At 44.5% G+C, this 20,199-nt stretch overlaps 1 protein-coding gene across 1 annotated transcript in view; it reads right to left on the bottom strand.

Annotated features, from left to right (window-relative positions):
- Window positions 1-3,018: 3,018 nt before the first annotated feature.
- LOC144479772 (calcium/calmodulin-dependent protein kinase type IV-like) overlaps window positions 3,019-20,199 on the bottom strand; it is a 192,058-nt gene continuing 174,877 nt past the window's right edge. The window contains exons 8-11 of the mRNA XM_078198812.1: window positions 14,055-14,130; window positions 11,046-11,172; window positions 4,747-4,899; window positions 3,019-3,165 (exon numbers count right to left, since the gene is read on the bottom strand). Of these exons, the coding sequence (XP_078054938.1) occupies window positions 3,019-3,165; window positions 4,747-4,899; window positions 11,046-11,172; window positions 14,055-14,130 (503 nt within the window). The remainder of the gene's footprint in view (window positions 3,166-4,746; window positions 4,900-11,045; window positions 11,173-14,054; window positions 14,131-20,199) is intronic.

Below are 20,199 nucleotides of genomic sequence, written 5' to 3'. Positions count from 1 at the left end.
GCCCGCTGCAGTGAACGGAGATTTGGCTTTTGGTCAAATTCTTCATCTTCACTGAAGCAGGAGTGTGGCGTGAATAGGCAATAAGATCATACCCAAATGGGCAATAAGATCATACCCAAAGTGAATTGCCCAGGACCCAAAATCCATAAAATCCCTGAATCTGGAACACGTCACGCCCCGAGCGTCCCAGATACAGGGCCCAGTACCTGGAATATTTGCATTTACTGACAAATGGTGAGAAGCTATCACTTTGACTCAAAATTAAAATGAAGATCCGACCTTGTATGCAATCTCTCGCTGCATGCACTTTTCCGAGATTGCCATGTTTTAACAGTCGTTGCATTCCTATAGGTTTACACATTAGTTACATTTACTGGTTGCTATGTTTAAGTGCTAATTAAGACCATTACAATTTTGAAAAATCAAACTGATGTTAATTAATTGCCTCATTTTGTCAGGAGTCAGTCAGTCCAATACACTTAAAATAAATTTATTATTAATTGAATTGAATTGAGTGCTGATGACAGGAGCAAGGCTGACAAAGTGTTCCGGCAATATAGGCTGGAATTTTACCATCCCACCTGCCACAGGAATAGCAGCGGGCGAGGGGCGGACCATGGAAAGGTCCATTGACTTTGGGTGGGATTTTCTGGTTTTGGGACGAGCGAAGCGGTAAAATCCCGCCCGAGGTCGCCCGCCCGTAATGTAGAAATGTACAGTGGGTCAGCCAGTACCTGAAAGACAGGTTAATTTTCTATCAAGTTAAGATAAAGGCAGTTTATTCGCAGGCTTCAAATATAGAAACATAGAATCCCTACAGTGCAGAAAGAGGCCATTCAGCCCATCGAGTCTGCACCGACAACAATCCCACCCAGGCCCTATCCCCATAACCCCTCATATTTACTCTGCTAAGCCCCCTGACACTAAGTGGCAATTTAGCATGGCCAATCAACCTAACCCGTACATCTTTGGACTGTGGGAGGGAACCAGAGCACCCGGAGGAAACCCAACAGACACGGGGAGAATGTGCAAACTCCGCACAGACAGTGACCTGAGGCCGGAATCGAACCCGGGTCCCTGGCACTGTGAGGCAACAGTGCTAACCACTGTGCCACTGTGCCGACTCTGTGCCATATATTTCAATATACTTTTCTGATATCAAAGCAAAACACGGAGAGGGAGTTTGACCAACTCTCTCAAAGGGAAACAGGTTAATCATCAAAACTGTTAGACCGTATTTGATGCACGGCTCGTTAGCAAATTCCAAAAAGCTCCAGAAAGTATTTGCACCTGTAATTTTGGATTGCCTTTTATGGATTGAGCACAACAAATGGTTGGCTAGACAACTCAGTTGTCACGGGAGCCATACCAAGGTATTCTTTAATGGCAGTTTGATGAGCCTTGATGTAGAGCTCGGGGAAAGGAGTTGAGATGAAGCTTTTGGATTTTCCATCCTGGGTAAAAATGTGAGTGGAAGGTACGTTTGAGATTCAAGCAAATAAAGAGGCATTCAGGCAAGGGGAGGCTCATATCATAGGCATATTTCTGATGTTACAAGGAGGGATAAGAAATAAATAAGGCTTAATATTATCACAGTATTCTGTTCAGTCATGAATTTAATATAAAATAAACCATTTTGTTATTTTACAATTGGCCTCATCCCACTGGCATGCTTACCAGGTGGTCTGTCAGTGGGTAGGAGAAATATTTACTGTGCAAGTAAATACTGAGCAGCCGCAGAATACTGTCAATGACATCGGTTCACTGTTGGAGTGACCAGTAACTTGAGAGAACATGTGGGACTTTTTTTTATTCATTCGTGGGACATGGGCATCGTTGGCTGGCCAGCATTTATTGCCCATCCCTAGTTGCCCTTGTTCACAGAGCAGTTGAGAGTCAACCGCACTGTTGTGGCTCTGGAGTCACATGTGAGCCAGACCAGGTAAGGGCGGCAGATTTCCTTCCCTCGTGAACAGATGAGTTTGCCCAACAATCGACAATGGTTTCATGTTCATCAGTAGACTTTCAATTCTAGATATTTTTAATTGAATTCAAATTCCACCATCTGCCATGGTGGGATTTGAACCCGGGTCCCCAGAACATTAGCTGAGTTTCTGGACTAATAGTCTAGCGATAATATCACTAGGCCATCGCCTCCCCATGACTCGATAATTGTAAAAGCCAATCTTTCTCTTTCAGGTAAGTACTGACCTGCTGTGGATTTCCAACACTTCTTGTTTTCATTTCCCATATCTAAAATGATTTTTTCCCCTTTATTGTCACTGTACATTATTGTCTCATTGATCAGATTATAGTAACTATGCAACTAGAGTATAAGCAAAACCTTTAGTAATGTTGATTTTGCATGGCCCTTGCTCTGGTCCGCTTTTGTTTTCTGCTGAAATTTTACCGTCCCACCTGCCACGAAATTAGTGTGGGCGAGGGGTGGATAATGGAAATGCCCGTAGACCGCGGGTGGTATTTTATGGTTTCGGGACGAGCGAGGCCATAAAATCCTGTCCAACGTCTTTGGACCAACTGAGGGCTTTCACATCTGACCCAATTGTTTTGTGATAAAGGCTTTTTTATTCTTTAAATCTCTTAAATTAATAAATGCCATTTGCCACCAAGTCAAACCACCTGTCATCAAAAATAATTAAAGTGAACATTATATTCAACCAATGGAATAAAGGATGGTTGGATACAGATGCCATGTTCTGTATTGGAAAGCTGCGGTGATCCTAGATTAATGTTTTATACTATTATCAGTCTACGTTGAGTACACTACTGCATAAAATACTATAAATATATACATCTTCACACAAGAATTGAGGATCTGCCATATATATTCCACTCAGGAAGATGTGGAACGTTCTTTTCGGAATCATTCTTTTGTTGCAAAATATGCCGTCACCATTAGTTTTGGAAGGAAAGTTCTGAGCCAGTGAACCTTGCCTGCATTCTTTGCATATCTTCCATGAAGCAGTCAGTCTTTGGAAACTAATTGCAAGAGCTTGGCTATGATTTTTGCCCATTTTCCTTTTTGGGACTCTGCTCTTGGATGGAACAGGAGTTGCGTCTTCCCTTGGCGCTGTCATGACTGCCATGGGTATGGTTGCTGGCATTTCCTAGTCGGCTTGAGGCTACTACAGCCTTCACAGCTGCCTGTCAAAACAAGACCAAAACAGCTCAATACCAATATTTGTTAATAGGTGCTAAGCCACACTGGAAGACCAAATGAAATGTATGCCATAACTTAGTTAATGTTCCTTTCCAGTTGTAAGCCAGAAGATAGTCATTTGCATGAAACACAGTTCTGAAAAGGGCGTAAGGTGCCAGTGAAAGATGCGTCAGTACACCTGGCCTTTTGGCTAAGATCAAGTGTAGTATGGATTGGATGCTGCGCTTGGTTAAGGTCATTAGGTTACATTTAAACTTCATTTTCATATGAAGCAATTTTTTATAAAAGCGGCATCTCGGCCTTTTGGCTAAGATGCAAATGAGATCAAGCCTTGGAGGAGGAAACCTCCCCCTCCTCCAATCAGCTTGGCTCATGTAGATCAGGCCCAAGACAGGTGTGAAGGCCCTGTCTTGTCAGCTTGGATTGGCAATGTCTCAACTTGTTGAGACTCTGAATTGGACTTGATTTGATTGGATTGGAAAAGTATAAAATAAAAAAAATTTTAAAAATGCGTCAGTCCACCTGGGCTGCAGATTAATCTTCTGAATTACTGTTGCATCAAAATATAATGCAAGCAAAACATTATCAACAGCAGGTACATCAGGTTTAGATGCCAGTTACATAATACCAATGAAGATATCCTGGCCAGAATTCTCCGATTTCACCTACAGCTGTGAATGGAATTTTGGCTGAGCACCAAATTCCATAGATTCCCTACAGTGCAGAAGGAGACTATTCAGCCCATCACGCCTACACCGACTCACCTTACCCATGCCCAATCCCACCCTATCCCCATAACCCCACACATTTACCATGGCTAATCCCCGTAACCTACAAATCTTTGGACACTAAGACACAATTTGGCATGGACAATCCACCTAACCAGCACGTCATTTGGAGCACCTGGAGGTAATCCACGCAGACACAGGGAGAACGTGCAGACTCCGCACAGACATTGACCCAAGATGGGAATTGAACCCGGGTCCCTGGCACTATGAGGCAGCTGTGCTAACCACTGTGCCACCGCGCCGCCAGTGGCAAAGGGAAATGCACTGATTTTCCTAATCAGCACTTAGAATTCATTCGGGAGAACTATGGTCATTGTACAGAATATATATTGAGTGTGGTAAGGGCATTAAGCTTTTAAGGGGCGGCACAGTGGCTCGCACTGCTGCCTCAGCTCCAGGGACCTGGGTTCGATTCCCAGCTTGGGTCACTGTCTGTGTGGAGTTTGCACATTCTCCCTGAGTCTGTGTGGGTTTCTTCCAGGTGCTCCAGTTTCCTCCCACAGTCCAAAAGATATGCAGGTGAGGTGAGGTTGACGGGCCATGCTAAATTCCCCCCCAGTGTACCTGAACAAGCACTGGAATGTGGCAACAGGGGAAAATTCACAGTAACCTAATTGCAGTGTGAATGTAAGCTTATTTTTGACTAATAAATAAACTCTAACTTTTACTTTACTTTTCTTTAAGGCAGAAATGTATCCAGGATGGATATGTGCAAACCCAACTCTCTGTAAAATCTAATTTATTGCACACTTTCCTGCTTATTGTTCATTCACTCACTTTAAGCTTGCGTCTTGCATTAAATTCTTGCATTTTCTTCTGAGCATTGTCCATGTGGGCAATATTAGCTGCTTTGCCAGTCACCCAAGGATGTTGCAGGGCCTGATGAACCGTTAGCCGTTTCTGTGGATCTTGCACTATCAGTTTTCTGACCTGTAAGTAAAGACCCAACATTTCAGAAGGAGCACTAACCTTCACTGGCCCTGAATCAAAACATTATTATTTATTCAACATTGCCTGGAACAAACACCATTTCAACATTAAAAATTTCTCTTTCAAAACCGGAGAGATTTGTTGGCATGCTGTTCTCTTTTTCAGTCACAAGGGGGTACAATTTAAAAAAAAACCTTTTGCTATAACCTAATTCTTTATGTGCCCAAAGGGAGAGGAATAATTAAAATTCGGCTCGGCCAAATAATGCAGTTTGAAAATTCAGAGAGATTCAAAATGCAGTTAAATACTGTGGTAGGATATTTAATGTTTTAAAATGATGTGCTTCAGTGGTCATATAAGTATAGCATAGTGTAATGACTTTAATCAGGCAATTGAAGTTGGCCTGCTTGAATATGAACTCCCTGATTAAGGGCCTACCGTACAATCGTAGGTTGTACCGGTTCACGGGCTCCCAGGCGTGCCCTTTTTGCAATCTTGTGGAGTCCGTGGACCATACCTACGTTCTATGTTATAGGCTGCACAACCTTTTACGTTTCCTCAAAAACCTTTTGTTGATGTTTTGTTTGCACTTCAGCCCCTCGCTCCTGATCTACGGACACCCGGTGCGGAGGGGGGTGGGGAAGGAGGAGGACCTCCTCGTGAACCTGCTCCTGGGCCTGTCAAGGCATGCCATCTACAGGTTCAGGCAGCGGGTGATCAAGCGGGTCGTCCAACCTGACTGTCTGCCCCTCTACCACGGCTACATTCGTGGCCGGGTGTCCCTGGAAAGGGAGCATGCGGTGTCCAAGGGAATTGTTGATGCCTACCATGCTCGCTGGGTACCGCAGGGACAAGGGTGTATTATTGACCCCTTTAATCACATTTTAATTTGATGTTTTATGTTTCCTTTCCGCTTTGTTTTTTGTTTCAGGTGGTTCCCCCTCCTTTTAGGGAGCTGTCCCTTTTGAGTTGTCCCTAAGTTAATTTGATCTTGTTATTTGGTTGGACAGAAAGAGTTCCCTGATTAAGGGCCAAATTGATGGTCCAATCAGGGAGCCTCATGCACTGTAGTTAAACAGAAGTGTCAGTTCCTCTGGCACTCCGGATGTAGATTGCATACTGAGAACACTTTGTATAGTGTTGTTGGATCTTGTAAATAACCTCCGAGAACTTATTGCACATAGCAATTTGTTGGTCTAGACAACAATGAGATCTAACAAGTCAGAAGTAGCTAACACCCAATTCCACCCAATGCAATTCTAAAACTGACCAAACCAGAGGAAAAGATTAAGAATTTCAAGTGCAAATTATATCCAGCATATAGCTTTTGTGATCTTTTGCACTAGTTTAAAATTGCGATGGAAACTGTCCCCGCTCACAAGAATCGCCAGGCCCACATCAAAATATTCACCATGGCATGTATTTCCAATAATTGCCATACCTCAAGAAGGCCTTGAAGTTAGATTTTTCTTTTCAGAGGGAAGGATGCCAATAGACATTTCTTAAGCTCTTAAATACATATTTTATTTATTCATGGGATGTGGGCTGGCTGCGCCCAGCATTTATTGCCCATCCCTGAGGGCATTGAAGAGTCAACCACATTACTGTGGATTTGGAGTCACATGTAGGCCAGACCGGGTAAGGATGGCAGATTTCCGTCCCAAAGGACATTAGTGAACCAAATGTGTTTTTACAACAATGGTTTCATGGTCGTCCTGACACTTTTAATTCCCGTTTTTTATTGGATTAAATTTCGCCATCTGCTGTGGTGGGATTCGAATCCGCGTCTCAGAGAATCACCCTGGATCTCTGGATTACTAACCTAGCAACAATACCACTATGCCACCGCCTCCCCGATATTTAATCTATTAAGAAACTGATTACAGCTGATAAATAGTTCTGCATAATATTTTTAAAATCCTATCCAGTTATTAAAAATCAGGCGACCCACAGGTGATGGGCTATTTTAAATATTTTTATTTTTTATGATTAACTCATTTTCAGCTGTATTAATAAAACTGCACAAAGTTACCCCTCTTAGGGGGATCAAATGAGTCTTATAACATTGTATTAAAAAGAATTTTGTGAAAAGCTGCCCCATTTCACTGGTTCATGAAAGATCTTGGCTGGAATTCTCCGACCTCGCCTGCGGCTGGGATTCTCCGGTCCCGCTGCAGTGAATGGAGATTTGGCTGAGCGCCAAACTCACTGTTCTCACTGGCAACGGAGCGATGAATGCAAGACCGGAGAATTCCGGCCCTTGTGATCGGTGATATGCAAATGGTTTTGAGTGGAAACTTGAACCAAAATTTCACTTTGCCAAAATTGCAATTTTGAACTCAGTTTTGCACCCAGATTGTCACTTGCATCCCTTGACTCTACTGCATTACATGCAGTGAAACCATACAATAACTACTTTTAATGACTTTACAAGATTATTACACAAAGGTGTACTCCTAATTCAGATCTGCGCACTTTAACAAAGAACAAAGAACAATACAGCACAGGAAGAGGCCCTTCGGCCCTCCAAGCCCGCGCTGCTCCCCGGTCCAGGATTGAATCCTGAATCCAGGATCCCCGCCCAATTTTCCAGCCTATCTACATCCTAATATCCTATCCACCGAGCTGTCCCTCACAGCTACGATGCTTTGTTCATCACAACCTATTAACTCACCCCCACCCCCCCATTCCAGACCATGTGATCTCCAGGGAGAGGCGAAAACCCAGAGTGAAAACCCCAGGGCCAATATGGGGAAAAAAAAATCTGGGAAATTCCTCTCCGACCCCCTGTGGCGATCGAAACGAGTCCAGGAGATCACACTGGCCCTGATCAGAAAATGCTTCCCAACCCTATTCATTTCCACTTTTGCTTTACGAACACCATCTGAATTCCCTGCCCCCGAGACAGGTTCCCAACTATCCGCAGTCTCGCTCTGTACTGGCACCAGCAAGATGATCATAGAATGAAGCCTTGAAACGAGAAACAAAGAACAATTAGCCCGCGCCGCTCCCTGGTCCAAACTAGACCACTCTTTTGTATCCCTCCATTCCCACTCCGTTCATATAGCTGTCTAGATAAGTCTTAAACGTTCCCAGTGTGTCCGCCTCCACCACCTTGCCCGGCAACACATTCCAGGCCCCCACGACCCTCTGTGTAAAATATGTCCTTCTGATATCTGTGTTAAACCTCCCCCCCTTCACCTTGAACCTATGACCCCTCGTGAACGTCACCACCGACCCGGGGAAAAGCTTCCCACCGTTCACCCTATCTATGCCTTTCATAATTTTATACACCTCTATTAAGTCTCCCCTCATCCTCCGTCTTTCCAAGGAGAACAACCCCAGTTTCCCCAATCTCTCCTCATAACCAAGCCCCTCCATACCAGGCAACATCCTGGTAAACCTCCTCTGTACTCTCTCCAAAGCCTCCACGTCCTTCTGGTAGTGTGGTAACCAGAACTGGACGCAGTATTCCAAATGCGGCCGAACCAACGTTCTATACATCTGCAACATCAGACCCCAACTTTTATACTCTATGCCCCGTCCTATAAAGGCAAGCATGCCATATGCCTTCTTCACCACCTTCTCCACCTGTGACGTCACCTTCAAAGATCTGTGGACTTGCACACCCAGGTCCCTCTGCGTCTCTACACCCTTTATGGTTCTTCCATTTATCGTGTAGCTCCTCCCTACATTATTCCCACCAAAATGCATCATTTCGCATTTATCAGGATTGAACTCCATCTGCCATTTCTTTGCCCAAATTTCCAGCCTATCTATATCCTTCTGTAGCCTCTGACAATGTTCCTCACTATCTGCAAGTCCTGCCAGTTTTGTGTCGTCCGCAAACTTACTGATCACCCCAGTTACTCCTTCTTCCAGATCATTTATATAAATCACAAACAGCAGAGGTTCCAATACAGAGCCCTGCGGAACACCACTAGTCACAGGCCTCCAGCCGGAAAAAGACCCTTCCACTACCACCCTCTGTCTTCTATGACCAAGCCAGTTCTCCACCCATCCAGCCACCTCCCCCTTTATCCCATGGGATCCAACCTTTTTCACTAGCCTACCATGAGGGTGAAATGATCTGTGTAAAAACAGAAAATGCTGAACAAACTCAGCAGGCCTGGCGACATCTGTGGAGCAAGAAACAGAGTTAATGTTTTAAATGTTAACTCTGTTTCTCTTTCTGCAGCTGCTGCCAGATATGCTTGCCGGAATTTTTACCGGCTTGGCCCTGATTCCGGGGTGGGCGAGGCTCACAGAACGGCATTCTCCGTTGGCCTTGGGCGGGCAAGGTGGTAAGATTCCGGCTGAGTTCATCCAGCATTTTCTGTTTTTATTTCAGATTTACAGCATTTGCACTATTTTGCCTTTATTCCCGTGAAATGATCAGTATAGTGTTGAAATAATGGGGTGAATTTTACCAACCCGCCCGCTACAGGAATTGGAGCGGGCGAGGGTGGACCACGGGAAGGTCCGTTGACCTCGGGCGGGATTTTCCGGTTTTGGGGCGAGCGTGGCTGGAAAGTCCCGTCCAACGTTCTTGTAACAATGTTCCTTCCTGCCATGTTACATTTTATCTCTTCTTCCATCACATAAAAGATTGCTAATTCCTTTTCAACTGATTTTCCTGCCAATTTTATTGGGCTTCACATACAAAGAAAGACCTGCATTTCTGTAGCAACTTTCATGACATTCCAAAATGCTTCACAACCAATAAAACTTTTTTCATAATACTTTTGAAATGTGTCACTGTTGTAATGTAGGAAATGTGGCAGCCAAGACAGAAGCCCCACAAACAGCAATCTGATAATGACCCAAGGATGTTTGTGTGATGTTGGTTGACTATGAAATAGTGCAATGGGATCTTTTACATTAACTTGAAAGGACAGACACAGTCCACAGTTATTAGTCTCACCCTAATAATGTGATCGCTCCCTCAACACAGCACTGGAGTGGCAGCCTTGATTTTTGTGCTCAAGTCCTGGAGTGGGACTTGAACTCACAGTCTTCTGATTCAGGCAAAAGTGCTAGCAACTGAGCCATAGCTGACACACAGGCATGATTTTAATAACAATGATGGAAATCAAGTTGATTATCTCTAAAATCAAAATGATTATAAAAGTAAAATAGTCTGCAGTTCAGATGCAAGTACCAGGCCATACAGACTGAAGATCCCAAAAATTAATTCCTAGATTGTGCTGAGTTGGTTGACCTGTAGAGTTAGGTTGCAGATCAGCCTTGATCATTGAATGGCAGAAGAGACTGAAAAGGATTCCTCTTGTTCCTATGTTCCCTTCTTGACTTTTGACCCCAGCAATGGGGCGGCAAGGTGGCACTGTGGTTAGCACTGCTGCCTCAAGCGTCGGGGACCCGGGTTCAATTCCAGCCTTGGGTGACTGCCTGTGTGGAGTTTGCACTTCCTCCCCGTGTCTGTGTGGGTTTCCTCCAGGTGCTCCAGTTTCCCTCCCAGAGTCCAAAGATGTGCAGGTTAGGTGAATTGGCCATGCTATATTGTTCCTTAATGTCCCAAGATGTGTAGGTTAGATGGATTAGTGGGATGGATATGTGGGGTTACGGGGATGGGGTATGGGTGGGATGTTCCTTCGGAGCGTCGGTGCAGAGTCGATGGGCCGAATGGCCTGCTTCTGCACTGTAGGGATTCTATGATTCTATGAATTAACTTCAAAAGGCCTGACTAAGAGGAGGCGATCTGTCACTATTTCTGTTCTCAATCACTCTCCATGCACTAATGCATTCAGATGAGGAAAGCAAATATGCGTGAATGAAGGTGCAGCTGTCAGATGTTATTAACTCATGGGCGATGTACTGGACTGTACAATATATCGGTATAACAAAAGCTAGGGGCGTCTCATTATTCGGAGTAACTTCAAGTTCACTCATGGGGGTGGATTTTCCCGTTCCGCCTGCCACGGAAATCATAGCGGGCGAGGGGTGGACCATGGAAAGGTCTGTTGACCTCGGGCAGGATTTTCCGGTTTCGGGGCAAATACAATCAGAAAATCCCACCCATGGTGTCCAGCAGCTCTGAAACCCTTCTTTGAGTTCCTGTTTTATAATTTATGAACCGTCAGCTTATCATTTTAGAGACACATAGCATATGTGCCTGTAATACGTACCAGATCCTTTGCATTTAGTGACACATCATCCCACCAGGGGGAGACAAACTCATAGTCACAGTTTAAGATCCTGCTGTACATATACTGGTCACCTCTTGCATCAAAGAATGGTTCAAACCCACAGAGTCTAGGAAAGATAACAAAACATAACTAACAGTGAATATATTAATTCAAAGTGAAATTCCAATGTGAATGTAATAACTAGGGCCACTGATTTGTTGCGCTAAGTTTCATTGTTCACAAAACAACTCTTTTTTATAACTCAATCAACAAATCAGGCTATACCTTATAGTCCAGATCTTCATCTTCTGGGCTTAATAACTTGGCATAGTAAAGGCAGATTTTGACACAAGCCATGTGCAATTTTCTGTCCATCAATCGTAACAGCAGACCCAACGTCACCCCTTCTGAAATATGAATGCTCACTAACCATAATGCGTCCTCAGATGCACCCAATTCACAACATGTCATACTTTCAGTTGCACTGTGTGGTGATCAAGAGTAAAGAAACCCTGACTAGCTGCACTTGCCAAAGTGGCAACCAGCTTCCTCTCTGGGAAAAAGCTTCTGATGGACAGAATGGATAGTTAGAAGCTTTTTCCCAGGGTGGAAGTCAATTATTAGGGGCATAGGTTTAAAAGAGATGTACGGGGCAGGTTTTTTTACACAGAGGGCGGTGGGTGCCTGGAACTCGCTGCCAAGGGAGGTAGTGGAAACAGATACGATAGTGACTTTTAAGGGGCGTCTTGACAAATACATGAATAGGATGGGGGAATAGAGGGATATGGTCCCCGGAAGGGTAAGGGGTTTTAGTTCAGTCGGGCAGCATTGTCAGTGCAGGCTTTGGGGGGCCGAAGGGCTTGTTCCTGTGCTGTAATTTTCTTTGTTCTTTGTTCAATTATTGTGGACCCCTTGGCACATCTACTTGGCAATGATTGCAGGAATCTCTTGTTAGGATCTGAGTCGGTAAAGCCACGTATATAGACCACGCAACACTCTGTTGGCACATTCAGTGACACAAATGTTCAGCTGCGACCCGTAACTTGACGCCTCTATGCAGGCATGTTGCAAGTTCACCTATGGGAATGTGATTTGGAGTGGCAAAATGGACCACTAGCATCTGATCCACCTTCTGCCGCACCACTACTGTTTGAGTGAACAGGTATCAAATATGGGAAGGAAGGAGCTATGAGAACTTGTCTGCTTCATGTAGGTGCATGCAAGGTTTAAGCAGAGAAGAAAGAACTAACAAAAAATACTTTCTTTTCTTTAAGTCAGAATAGAAGAGGTTGAAGGCAAGAAGTATCTGTCCACATTTTGGCCTATTTACACCGAAATAAAACAGTAGTAATTGTTAAAAACCTATATATTTAAGTGGCTGCATGATTGCTTTAAGAGATGGTCACATGATTTGATGGTGATATCATCGGGTCGTTTCACGGATCCTCTTTAATTTCATTTTCTACACTGTACAAGCAACAGCTCCTCAATAAACATTGTTGTTGTTATTTTAAATCGACATGTGCAAGCCACGTCTTTTTCTTTTTGCTTCAAATTCGCAGCCCCTAACATAGTTAGAATATTACAAAAACAGAGCCAGAAAAGAATCAGAAATTTGCAAAAGACATATGGCTTTTAAAAAGTGTCATTTCATTTTCACATTTACTAAGACAGGTTTAATTAGCAGGTTACCACAATTCATGCATGTAACTCATCAGTTTTAGAAGAATTCAGCTGAGAAACTGCCTACAATTAATAATGCCAGCAGTTTAAATTAGTGGCAGCTTGCAACCAACCCCAAACCAAGTTGGTTTGCTTTGTTTGATCCAAGATAACGCCGGAGCGAGGTGACTTCTAGCAAGCTGTGCCCAGCATACCTTGTAATTCTATCTTTTACTCTCGTTCTATGCTCATGGGGCGGCACGGTAGCACAGTGGTTAGCACTGCTGCTTCACAGCTCCAGGGTCCCGGGTTCGATTCCCGGCTCGGGTCACTGTCTGTGTGGAGTTTGCACATTCTCCTCGTGTCTGCGTGGGTTTCCTCCGGGTGCTCTGGTTTCCTCCCACAGTCCAAAGATGTGCGGGTTAGGTTGATTGGCCAGGTTAAAAATTGCCCCTTAGAGTCCTGAGATGTGTAGGTTAGAGGGATTAGCAGGCAAATATGTGGGGGTAGGGGCTGGGTGGGATTGTGGTCGGTGCAGACTCGATGGGCCGAATGGCCTCCTTCTGCACTGTAGGGTTTCTATGATTTCTATTCTATGATAAGGGGTGAGGGGTGATCTTATAGAGACATATAAGATAATGAAGGGGCTGGATAGGGTAGAGGTGGAGAGATTCTTTCCACTTAGAAGGGAAACCAGAACTAGAGGGCACAGTCTCAAAATAAGGGGGGGCCGGTTCAGAACAGAGTTGAGGGGGAACTTCTTCTCTCAGAGGGTAGTGAATCTCTGGAATTCTCTGCCCATTGAAGTGGTGGAGGCTTCCTCGTTGAATATGTTTAAATCACGGGTAGATAGTTTTCTGATCGATAAGGGAATTAGGGGATATGGGGAGCAGGCGGGTAAGTGGAACTGATTCGCTTCAGATCAGCCATGATCTTGTTGAATGGCGGGGCAGGCTCGAAGGGCCAGATGGCCTACTCCTGCTCCTATTTCTTATGTTCTTATGTTCTTATGATAAAACTTCACTCTAACTCTTTTAAACTCTCTACCAATGCTTTAATTCAATCTCTTCTCTACACCCAAGCTATGACTGTAACACTACATTCTGCACTCTCTCCTTTCCTTCTTTATGAACGGTATGCTCTATATGTATAGCGCACAAGAAACAAAACTTTTCATTGTATGCTAATATTTGTGACAATAAATCAAATCAAATCAAATCAAAATCGTGTTATGTTGGTTTTGTCATCACAATTTTGACAAAGCATACTGTGTATTAGTAGCTAGAGTTCCTTGCAGCAGTACAGCCATGGCACATTTAACTATATTAATAAGTCTGAAGTACTTACAAGATGTAGGTTATGACTCCAACAGACCACATATCCACCTCTGGCCCATAGGTGCAACCTCGCAGAATCTCAGGTGCTGAAAAGAAAGGGAAAACAATCCAAAGGCATCAATTTCTGAAGCATTGAACACATTGTTAAGTTTTAAAAATAAAAACAGAAAAAGGTGGAAAGGTTCAGCAGGCTGGGCAGCTTCTGTGGAGCGGGAACCAGAGTTAAAGTAAAGTAAAAGTTTTTTTATTAATCACAGGTAAGGCTGACATTAACATTGCAATGAAGTTGCAATGAAACAAGTGTGAGATATTGCACTTTGGAAGGACAAATCAAAGTAGAACGTACAGGGTAAATGGTAGGACTCTGAAGAGCGCAGTTGAACAGAGGGATCTGGGAATACAGGTACAGAATTCCCTAAAAGTGACGTCACAGGTGGATAGGGTCATAAAGAGTGCCTTTGGTACATTGGCCTTTATAAATCGGAGTATCGAGTATAAAAGTTGGAGTGTTATGGTAAGGTTATATAAGGCATTGGTGAGGCCGAATTTGGAGTATTGTGTACAGTTTTGGTCACCTAGTTACAGGAAGGTTGTAAATAAGATTGAAAGAGTGCAGAGAAGGTTCACAAGGATGTTGCCGGGACTTGAGAAGCTGAGTTACAGAGAGAGATTGAATAGGTTGGGACTTTATTCCCTGGAGCGTAGAAGATTGAGGGGAGATTTGATAGAGGTGTATAAGATTTTGATGGGTATAGATAGAGTGAATGCAAGCAGGCTTTTTCCGCTGAGGCTAGGGGAGAAAAAAACCAGAGGGCATGGGTTAAGGGTGAAAGGAGAAAAGTTTAAAGGGAATATTAGGGGGGGCTTCTTCACGCAGAGAGTGGTGGGAGTGTGGAATGAGCTGCCGGATAAAGTGGTAAATGCGGGGTCACTTTTAACATTTAAGAAAAACTTGGACGGGTTCATGGATGAGAGGGGTGTGGAGGGATGTGGTCCAAGTGCAGGTCAGTGGGACTAGGCATAAAATGGTTTGGCACAGACAAGAAGGGTCAAAAGGCCTGTTTCTGAGCTGTAATTTTCTATGGTTCTATGGTACTGCGAAATTCCCCTAGTCGCCACAGTCCAGCACCTGTTCAGTTCAATGAACCTAACCAGCACGTCTTTCAGATTGTGGGAGGAAACCGGAGCACCCGAAGGAAACCCACGCAGACACGGAGAGAACGTGCAAACATCACACACAGACAGTGACCCGAACTGGGAATTGAACTCAGGTCCTTGGCGCTATAAGGCAGCAGTGCTAACCACCATGCCAATGTGCCACCCTAACGTTACAAACTACTGAACCTTCATTAAAACTAGGAGTACTTAAAGATGTAACAGTTTTTAAGTAAGGGAAAAGGGTGAAAGAACAAAGTGGAAGATAGTTTGGAAGGCAGGAGAGATTAAATAATAGGAGGAATGATGGGTCAAGGCAAAAGGAGATGGTAGTGAAACAGAGGCTGGATCTAGAGCAGATGTATATAGGAAAATAGAATCAGTTCAAACAACTACATAAGCATTGTACCATCTCAAAATATGATGTGGAGTTGCCAATATTGGACTGGGGTGGGCACAGTAAGTAGTCCCACAACACCAGGTTAAAGTCCAACAGGTTTATTTGGAATCATGAGCTTTCGGATCACTGCTCCTTCATCAGGTGAGTCTCACTGAGGAAGAAGCAGTGCTCCGAAAGCTAATGATTCCAAATAAACCTGTTGGACTTTAGCTTGGTGTTGTGAGACTTCTTACTGTGCGCATCTCAAAATACTCCCAGGTCAGATGAAAGGTCATGGATCTGAAACATTGGGCGGCACTTTCTGCACTTAGTCCCTGCTGGAATAGCGGGGACTATTGCAGATCAAAAACTTGCTTTACCAGCTGGTGACGAATAGAAAGCAAAATACCGCAGATGCTGGAAATTCGAAAGATAAACTAAATACTCAGCAGGTCAGGCAGCATCTGTGGAGTGAAACAGAGTTAGCGTTTCAGGTCAGTGACTTTCATCAGAACTGGGAAAAGTCAGAAATGTGATTATAGAATCCTACAGTGCAGAAAGAGGCCATTCGGCCTATCGAGTCAGCACCAACCACAATCCCACCCAGGCCCTATGCCCAGATCCCTACATATATTTACCCACTAATCCCTCTAACCTATGCATCCCGGGACACAAAGGGGCAATTTAGAATGGCCAATCAACCTAACCCGCACATCTTTGGACTGTGGGAAGAAACCGGAGCACCCGGAGGAAACCCATGTAAACACGGGGCGAATGTGCAAACTCCACACAGACAGTGACCCGAGCCAGGATTCGAACCCAGGTCCCTGGAGCTGTGAAGCAGCAGTGCTAACCACTGTGCCACCCCAATGAAATTCTTCAGTTCAGGGCGAGAGCCTTAAACATCATTGATATAATTATCAGAGTACAGGAAAAAAAGGTGAGGGAGCAGACGTGAGTAGAACTGGCAGGGAACATTCTACTAACCCACGAAAAGGCAGACATCCCATGCGGGAATCCATTGCAACACATTTTATTTGGAGAAAGTGAGTGAAGAAGGTGAAGGAAATTCAGCACGTCCACAACGACTCTCACCACTTTTTACAGATGCACCATAGAAATCTTCCTTTCTGGATGCATCAGAGACTGGTATGGCTCCTGCTCTGACCAAGACCACAAGAAACTACAAAGGGTTGTGAACATAGCCCAGTCCATCACGCAAACCAACCTCCCATCCATCGACTCTGTCTACACTTCCTGCTGCCTCGGAAAGCAGCCAGCATAATCAAGGAACCCACGCACCCCGGACATTCTCTCTTCCACCTTCTCCCGTTAGGAAAAAGATACAAAAGTCTGAGATCGTGTACAAACCGACGTAAGAACAGCTTCTTCCCTGCTGCCATCAGATGTTTGAATGGACCTACCATATATTAAGCTGATCTTTCTCTTCACCCTATCTGTAACTGCAACATTATATTCTGCACCCTCTCTTTTCCTTCTCCCCTATGTACTCTATGAACAGTATGTTTTGTGCAAGAAACAATACTTCTCGCTGTATCCAAATGCTTGTGACAATAATAAATCAAATCAAAAGTTATCAATGGAGAACAAGTTCAGCCAGGTGGGAGGGAGGGGCTGGACGGGGGAGTGGTGGCGAGGATTATGGTGGATGGGGGACTAGTTGGGTCGATGTTGACGGAAGAAGTGGAAAGCACTCAGACTGACCTGGCAGGAGATGAAGGTGTAGAGGGATTGGATGTCCATGGTGAAAAGGAAACAGGCAGAGCAGGAAACTGGAAACTGTTAAATTGAAGGAGGGCAATGGAAGAGTCACTGATGCAGGTGGGAAGAGACTGAACAAGAGGGCAAGAAAATAGACTCGAGCTACAAAGAAAATAAGTGGGAGCAGGAATAATTGAAACAGGATTTTCTCTACAGATTTTGATACCTTAAAAGTCAGAGTAAAACAGGGGTCAGATGCCCACACCTCATGGGAAACAATCATCCAATAGTGGTTTTCCCAAAATTGGCCAATTAATAATTGAACTCTGATGCATATTTTAAAAAGTTTATGCTCTGAATGTGGTAGGTATAGTATGGCCAGTAGTTATTAACCATTCCTAAACGGGTGAGTAGCTCAGCATTTCAGAAGGCAGCTCAGAGCCAAATACATTAATGTGGGCTTTGAGTCACATACAGCATAGGCCAGACCAGGCAAGGAAGGCAGCTTTTCATCCATCACTGGCATCGAGTTTTTGCAATACCTTCATGGCCACTTTTACTCAAAATAGATTTTATTTCCAGTTTTTAAAAAAATATATTCAAATTCCAAATTTAACCTGCCAGTGCCAATTTAGCAAGGCCAATTAAACTGATCCGCACATCTATTCAAATTCCATATTCCAAAACATAGTGAGATTTGGATTAACATTCTGTTAATTGCAGGAGTAGTTTTTTAAAATTCATTCATGGAACTTGGGCGTCACTGGCTGGGTAGCATTTATTGCCAATCCTCAGTTGCCTGAGGGCAGTTGAGAGTCAACCACATTGTTTTGGCTCTGGAGGCCAGACCGGGTAAGGACAGCAGATTTCCTTCCCTAAAGGACATTAGTGAACTGGATGGGGTTTTCTGACAATCAACAATGGTTTCATGGTCATCAGTTGATCCAATATTCTTTGTTGGATTCAAATTCCACCATCTGCCGTGGCGGGATTCGAACTCGGGTCCCCAGAACATTAGCTAACTTTCTGGATTAATAGTCTAGCGATAATATCACTAGGCCATTGACACCTCTAAACATGATCACGAGGGTACAGTATCCATTCATCAGAACACTAATGAACGAAGTTAACTTCTAGGAGATACAAGAGAGCAATCCGTTGGTGATCTCCTTCTGAAGTCAGAGATGTAAACCATTGTCTTCAGCTTTGTGAACAGGGAACACTCTGGACAGAGTTTAATGGTGACAGCAATCTCTTCTCCTGGGCAGCACGTTAGCACTGCTGCCTCACAGCGCCAGGGACCCAGGTTTGATTCCCAGTTTGGGTCACTGTTTGTGTGTTGTCTGCGCGTTCTCCCCATGTCTGTGTGGGTTTCCTCCGGGTGCTCCCACAGTCTGAAAGACATACTGGTTAGATGCATTGAGCAGAACAGGTGCTGGGCTAGGGGAGTTTTACAGTAACTTCATTGCAGGGATAATGTAAGCCTTACTTGTGGCTAATAAATAAACTTTAACTTTAGAAGTGGCAGGAGCCCTGAGTCATCTCCGTTGGAAAGGACTGCTGGATGTAAGTACCCAGTAAGAAGTCTCACAACACTAGGTTAAAGTCCAACAGGTTTATTTGGTAGCAAATACCATAAGCTTTTGGAGCGCTGCTCCTTCGTCAGATGGAGTGGAAATGTGCTCTCAAACAGTGCACAGAGACACAACATCAAGTATCCACCAGGTACTTAACCGACCAGCATCAGATCTTCCCTGGGATTTAGGAGCCGGGCTGAAATCCCATTACCCTCCTCCCCTTCCTGAGTGCTGGTCTCCACTGGCAGCTATTCATTGCTTGTCAGTGCCACTTGTAATGCAACCACCAGAGGCCCCGGATCGACTAGGGACCCACACCACAGATGAGTGAGGGCACGTTGGCAGTCACGGGGAGGGAATTGGTAGAAAATGAGAGAGGTGGCCCACAGCCAGTCCCTGCTTCCCAGTGCCATGTACTCCAATTGGGCACCGAGTACGTTTGACTGAGAACCCAGACAGCTTTTTGGGCCCCCTGCGTGACAACTCCCCATCCACCGCTGGTTGATTATCAGCAGTGGCGGATGAGATCTTGAAGTGGGCATCAATTGCCCATTTTAAGGTTTCAATTAATGCCTGAGTGGGAAGACCATCCACAAGCCTTTGCTGCAGACTGCACCTTCCCTCCTAATTAAATGATGAACCTGGTGAATAAGAAAAGAGAGGCGTACAGAAGGTTCAGAGAGCTAGGAGGTGTTAAGGATTTAGAGGAGTATACGGGATGTAGGAAGGAGCTTAAGAAGGAAATTAGGAGAGCGAGAAGGGGTCATGAGAAGGCCTTGGCGGGTAAGATTAAGGAGAATCCCAAGGCTTTCTACAGATATGTCAAGAGTAAAAGGATGAGATGTGAAGGCATAGGACCCTTAAAAGGTGAAGGGGGAAAAGTTTGTGCGGAACCGTTAGAAATGGCGGAGCTGCTTAATGAATACTTTACCTCGGTATTCACGGTGGAAAGGGATCTGGGTGGTTGTACTGCTGGTTTGCGGTGGACAGAAAGGATCGAGCATGTGGACATAAAGAAAGAGGATGTGTTGGAACTATTGAATGGCATCAAGGTTGGTAAGTCGCCGGGACCGGATGGGATGTACCCCAGGTTACTGTGGGAGGCGAGGGAGGAGATTGCGGAGCCTTTGGCGATGATCTTTGCATCGTCGATGGAGACGGGAGAGGTTCCGGAGGATTGGAGGATTGCAGATGTGGTCCCTATATTCAAGAAAGGGAACAGGGACAGCCAGGGAAATTACCGACCGGTGAGTCTAACCTCAGTGGTTGGTAAGTTGATGGAGAGGATCCTGAGAGACAGGATTTATGATCATCTAGAGAAG

This window comes from Mustelus asterias, chromosome 26 (genome assembly GCF_964213995.1).
Source record: "Mustelus asterias chromosome 26, sMusAst1.hap1.1, whole genome shotgun sequence".
Lineage (NCBI taxonomy): Eukaryota > Metazoa > Chordata > Chondrichthyes > Carcharhiniformes > Triakidae > Mustelus > Mustelus asterias.
The sequence above is the reverse complement of the archived record's forward strand: the minus strand, read 5'-3'. Positions and strand labels throughout refer to the sequence as shown.